Source organism: Brassica oleracea, chromosome C3 (assembly GCF_000695525.1).
Source record: "Brassica oleracea var. oleracea cultivar TO1000 chromosome C3, BOL, whole genome shotgun sequence".
Taxonomy (NCBI): domain Eukaryota; kingdom Viridiplantae; phylum Streptophyta; class Magnoliopsida; order Brassicales; family Brassicaceae; genus Brassica; species Brassica oleracea.
The window spans coordinates 56410191-56416188 of record NC_027750.1 but is presented as its reverse complement, the minus strand read 5'-3'; the positions used below and the strand labels follow the sequence as shown (position 1 = coordinate 56416188).

Below are 5998 nucleotides of genomic sequence, written 5' to 3'. Positions count from 1 at the left end.
GAAAAAACTCGATTGAAACAAATTCCTTATAATTCGTTAGACATGTATTATACAGCTTCAAAAATCTGAAGACTCGTTACACCTTTATACTAAAATAAAATGCAACTTCTGTCCACGACCACACGAATACTTTCTTCAAACTAAAACAACATTACAAAGTAAAACCGGAAAGCCAAACTAAACCGGAAAGAATAACCGGTTAAAGAATCACAAATGTGAACCCGAGGATGAGCCATCAGCGCTGCTAACATCCCAATTATGTTTCTTCTTGTGCTCGAACTTCTGAAAGCATGTCAATGGCTTTATCTGATAAAAAAAAAAACATGTGGAAGAAGAAACACATTAGAGAGACAAATAAAACATAATCCACAAGCCCAAAATCTCATTGATCAGTGTGCAAAGAGAGAGAGAGACCCTCCATTGTCGCTTGTGGCCCATATGGTGAAGAATGGACTCAAGCCGTTTAATGATCGCTCTGAAAGTCGGTCGCTTGGCCGGTTTATCTAACCAGCATTCTTCTATCAACCTATGATATACCAAAAAAAAAAACGGTTTGAACCTAACCGATTAATGACATGGACAAAACCAATCAATTGATGCAAGACTGTTTTCTTTAGAGAAAAAGAAAGAAAGAGACTCACGATTTAAGTCCATGAGGGTAATGCTTAGATGGAGCTTTGAAAGATGGACGCTCTTTGCATGCATAAGCTTCTGAAGCTTCACTGTCTTCCTTTTCCGCAAAGGGTATTCTTCCTTCGATCATCTAAAACATTAAGACACTGAAACGAGTCAAAGCAGAACATTTGCCTATGGTCCCAAAAAATTAGTGGTCACTATGTATTATTATCATTCGGTCCGGTGGACCCTGACCGGTCATTTTAAGTTTGAGTAATAGAATAGTTTTTCGTTGTAAAAAAAAAGTTCTCCGGATCAACTCTGAGTCAACAAACAAAGAGAGTAAACGAAGTGTCCTTACCTCTTGAACTATCAATGCAAAGGAGAAAACATCAGCCTTGGTGTCGTATTCATCGCTGGTGAAAACCTCGGGAGCAATATATCGACCTACAATTAGTGAGTTATAACGGGATTCATTAATCAAGACTCTTGATCAAGAACGAAAGCTCCCAAATATAGAAAAAGCTTACAAGAAGTGTCTAGAAATGTCAAAGGCTTGTCTTCTTTAACAGTAACAAGCTTGCTTACTGCAAAGTCTGCAACTTTCAGATGCCCTGTATCATCCCGCAGTATGTTTCTGCAAATATTATTTTTACCATTGTCAGAAAATTAAAGAGCTTCTTGATACTAACTGCACATATAAGAGACGACCAAAAAACACGCTGATATTGACAATGCGAACTCACGAAGGTTCAAGATCTCGGTGGATGATAGGGTCTCCTTTGATCTCATGTAGATAGTTCATTCCCCTAAAAGATATTTGAACATGTAAGAATTACAAACAAATCTAATAAATGTTTTTATGAACTATACAAAGAACAGGCATCTATACTATTAAAAAGAAACACTGTTTTGAAAGCACATTATATTACAGATTATGTCATTATGGTTTAATAAATTATATGTAGAAAACTTACAAGTATATAAGCCATATACTAAATAAAAATTTCTATTAAATAGAATTTTGTAAACCAAAAATAAACCCACGGATCAAAATCTAGGAACATAGCTTTAAAAAATGCATACCTTGCAATATCAAGGGCGTATCTAACAGCGGTAGCTGGTTTTAAATGTTCTTTCCTTTTCAGCAATTCGCGCAAATCCCCCTGAAGAATGTATCAAAATGAGATCTTGGTTTTTAAGAAATAAAGATGTCAAATTTTATCAGAGAAAGTCATCATACCCTAGGCAAATATTCAGTAACAATCATCATTGGATTACTTTGAGTAACAGCACCAAGAAACTGAACAATGTTTGGATGCCTAAGCCTTTGGAGCAATGCAAGCTCATCATGGAATCTCCTTCTACACGCACATACACCAAAACAATCATGGTAAGGCATTTGGAATCTAAAACCTTACTACCCTCTACAAGATCATTCCACTTACACTTGTTCCTCGTCGCTCAAAACTTCATCATCGAGCTTCTTCACCGCAACTTGAATGCCACGCCACATTGCCATACAATAAGTTCCCTATAAATACAAGAAACTCCACACCATCAGACGAAAAAAGTATTGAACACATAAGTAAAAGATTCACTAAAGCCAAGAACATTTTTACGTTTGATATATCTCTGCTTTGAGTGAAATCAAGCTCGTCGGGATTGATTTCATATTCAGGGACTTCAAGAGCAGCTTCCACGTGCATTGGAGCCATCTGAAAACATACAAATCATGTAAATAATATAAATCGTCCAAATGGCAATTACATCAAATTAAAGATACAATCAAAACACCGAACCACATTAGATTATTACCGGATGTTTAGCTCCCTGAGTCTCAAGTATCTTGATTACATCAATGTTCTTGTAGAATATCGCATCTGCAAGAGGCTGTTTTTTTAATAAAAAAAAGGTTAATACATTATTAACAGTACAAACCAAAAGTGTATGGTGTTGTTTCTTATTACCGTGCTTCCCCATCGATCTTTAGGATCAACTTCAGCTTCCCATTCAAGAAGTAACTCCACGACATCTTTAAGCCCCTGGCAAGACGCCACGTGGAGAGCAGTACGATCATCAATGTCTCTGTAGTTAGCATCGATCCCGGAATCAAGAAGCTCCTTGATCCCTTCAATGTCACCTTCATTAGACAAATACATAAGTCTCACACCACCATCGATCTCTTCTCCGTCCTCTAAAACCTCTTCTTCCGAGTGAACAGACGGCTCCAGAATCTTCTCCGGCGCCAGAGAAGATAGCTTTCCGATCGAAAACGACGGCATTAGGACAACCTCTTCCATCTCTTTGAGAAAAACAGACAAAACTAGTTTGGTCCGAAAATCTTGGAGAGTCAACGACAAATCAAAACCTTACACAATCTTGTGAGAAAACGATATCTCAGAGAAAATGTTCTGAGAGAGAGAGAATAACTCAGTGGCGATATATAGAGGTCTGTGATGCCGTGATGGAGAAGAGAAAGCCGGTCTGTGAAAAGTCATTGGAACAAGGATGAGAAGGAGCCTCTGTTGAGCGCGTATGTATCACGTAATCGTGAGCACGTGGAGGAAGGTTTTCCTTGGAAAAAATACGTCATCTCTGGCGCCACGGTAATAATGCGTTGACGAAAATAAGTAAAATAGATCCGAGCCGTTGTTTTAAAAAATTCAAATGAATAGTAACGGCGTAGATCACTCCGCACGTGTATGATAGGATTCGTTTAAACGACTGCGTTTTTACTTGCGCCGACGCAGTTTTCTTCTGGGACCAACCTTTGTGAATTAAATTCCTTACCAAATGGTGGAATTGTATTAAAAACGTGATTTCATATATACTTTAACAAATAAGCTTTTTTTTTTTTGGTAAAAACAAATAATTTTTTTTGTTGTAAAACATAAAAAAGAAAATATGTGTGTTTACTTACATAAATACAGTAAACTTTTCGTTAAGCGAAAAATTGATATATAAAGTTTTTTTATAATAATATTCTAAACATTTAAATAAATATTAATATTTCTTAAATAATTATGTAATAAATTAAAATATACTATGATTTAATTTTAGTATATTATAATATATATAATAAATAAATAAATATGATAAAATAAATGTTTTAAATAAATTTGATATCTTGTAATAACTAATTTAACTATTAATGTTTGTTATTATAATAAATTAATAAGTATTTAAAATATTTTAAAATTTTGTTGGGAGGGAACACATAAAAATACATATACTTGTTTTGTTTCCTTTTGATTTCTAAAACGATTACTGTATTTTCCACTTGTTTGAATTATAGAAATATCAGTTTTTTTACAACGAACGGCTATTCTATTATTCAAACTTGAGGTGGTTTGGATAACCACACCGGAATAGAACAATTAATAAAACAAAGTTCTCTATGAAAAGATCTTACAGTCCTAACTAAAACGTCAGAAATTTGATTTTGTACTCGTGGAATATGATCGATCTTATAATATTTACTTTGATAGTTTTTTTAACCTTTTTATAATATGTTATAAGAGTCATAAATATCAGTTTGCAGGCCGCATATAGTAACTTCTTATAATATTCACTTTAATAGTTTTTTATAGGCCTGAGAAGAATCGAGTATCCGGACAATTTTAAGATATCCGGATCTCAATCTTTATCCGGCAGATCCATAATTTTACTATCTTTATTCAGATCTGGGGTTCTCGGATATCCGGGTGTTGGATATCCTTCTAAAAATTGTAATATCCGCCGGATATCCGGATCCGGATTTGGATCCTTAAAATAAATAAAAAATAATATTAATATATATAAAATATTAACAATAATTTAAAAATAAATATATATATATATAATGTTTTTAATTATTTCTATGTATAATATTGCAAAATTTACATATACTATTATAAAAATAAAAATACATTAAATAAATTAGTTTTTTATATATATATTACTATTTTTGAAATGTTTTTAATAAAACTTATGGATCCGGATATCCAGACTGAAAAAGCAAGATATCCGGATCCGGCTTTGACAGATCAAACATTTTACTATCCAGATCCGGATTCGGCCCCTCAGGATATCCGGATTTTCGGATCGGATCCGGATCGGATCTCGGATAAAAGTTCTACACCTAGTCTTTTATACCTTTTTATAATATCCACTGTAGTTATCTTTTATATTTTTTATAACAGCTACTTTGGTTGTCCAAGGAAAATAGCGAACTGGATAAGGTTTCATGCTAAGTATGTGAACTAATTTATTGATGTATACATTGAATAGTTCAAGATTTGACATTTTCATCTTCATCTCTTTTTTTCCAGTATTATTTTAGAAAAAAGTTGTTAAATTACTATTCAACTTCACAACATGTGAATTTGAACGTGTATAGCATCTTTCAATTTTTATTTTTTTTTGTCAACCAATATGAATAAAGAGAATTGGATGTATAACCATCAAACAAATTATAATTTATTATATGTCTAAATACTCTAATACACCAATACACCATGCATTTTTTATATAATAATACTAATATGCCCTCTTACACAACCGGTAAAACCCGTAAGCAAAAAAAAAACTAAATTAATAATACTTACCTAACACACATACATCGTGACCTTTGGAGAATCACATACCTTGTAGAACGTGAGTAGTTTCTTCTCCATTTTTGATGTACTGTGTAACCACCAAAACCATTTATGGAGTACCTTTGCCTAGGAGACACTACAAGAAAACAGGGGGATTCTGATGACCGAAATCGTCGGAAATTCGTCGGAATAGACCGATTCCGACGAATTTCCGACGAACCCGTCCGTCGGTATCGTTTCGTCGGAAAAAAAAAATTCGTCGGAATTTCGTCAGAACTTCCGACGACTTTCTGACGAATACCGAGAAACGTCATTCTGACGAACTTCCGACGATATTACGATGCGGATACACAAGACCAGAGTTCATCGGAAAACTACGTACCGACGAAGAACGTTCGTCGGACAATTCCGACGTAGAGTGTTCCTCGGTTTATTCCGACGAACTTTGGGCGTCGGAAATTACCGACGGACCACGTTCGTCGGAATATACCGACGAAACACGTTCGTCGGAATATACCGACGAAACACGTTCGTCGGTATATTCCGACGGAAATGTGGTTTGTCGGTAAATTCCGACGGATATATGCCCGTCGGTATATTCCGACGACCATTGTCCGTCGGTATATACCCTTTTTTTTTTACAAATCAATTTTGCATTTTTATATATTTTTTGATATTAATAAATTTAAAAAATCAGAAATTTAAAACTAATAATATTATAAAATTTAAATTCATAAAAACCGAAATAGGAAAAAAACATTCATAAAGTTTAAAATTCATACAAACCGAAATAGAAAAAAAAA

At 34.1% G+C, this 5998-nt stretch overlaps 1 protein-coding gene across 1 annotated transcript; it reads right to left on the bottom strand.

Moving 5' to 3' along the window:
- Window positions 1–3076, bottom strand: LOC106332833 (serine/threonine-protein kinase HT1-like). Its single transcript, XM_013771322.1, has 12 exons — window positions 2586–3076; window positions 2434–2508; window positions 2238–2333; window positions 2064–2149; window positions 1859–1979; window positions 1702–1781; window positions 1362–1424; window positions 1146–1252; window positions 977–1062; window positions 642–763; window positions 415–526; window positions 1–306 (listed from the first exon to the last, which is right to left on the bottom strand). The coding sequence occupies exons 1-12, from the start codon at window positions 2916–2918 to the stop codon at window positions 208–210; spliced, it is 1380 nt and encodes a 459-aa protein (XP_013626776.1). The 5' UTR covers window positions 2919–3076; the 3' UTR covers window positions 1–207.
- Window positions 3077–5998: the final 2922 nt, after the last annotated feature.

What these genes read in the sequence shown, in the direction of transcription:
- LOC106332833 (XM_013771322.1), bottom strand. Translation starts at nt 2,918, where the DNA reads ATGGAAGAGGTTGTCCTAATGCCGTCGTTTTCGATCGGAAAGCTATCT. An exon ending in TTGAGCGACGAGGAACAAGT is followed by an intron (nt 1,980 to 2,063) that starts GTAAGTGGAATG and finishes ATGTGCGTGTAG; the next exon opens with AAGGAGATTCCATGATGAGC. An exon ending in GACATTTCTAGACACTTCTT is followed by an intron (nt 1,063 to 1,145) that starts GTAAGCTTTTTC and finishes CACTAATTGTAG; the next exon opens with GTCGATATATTGCTCCCGAG.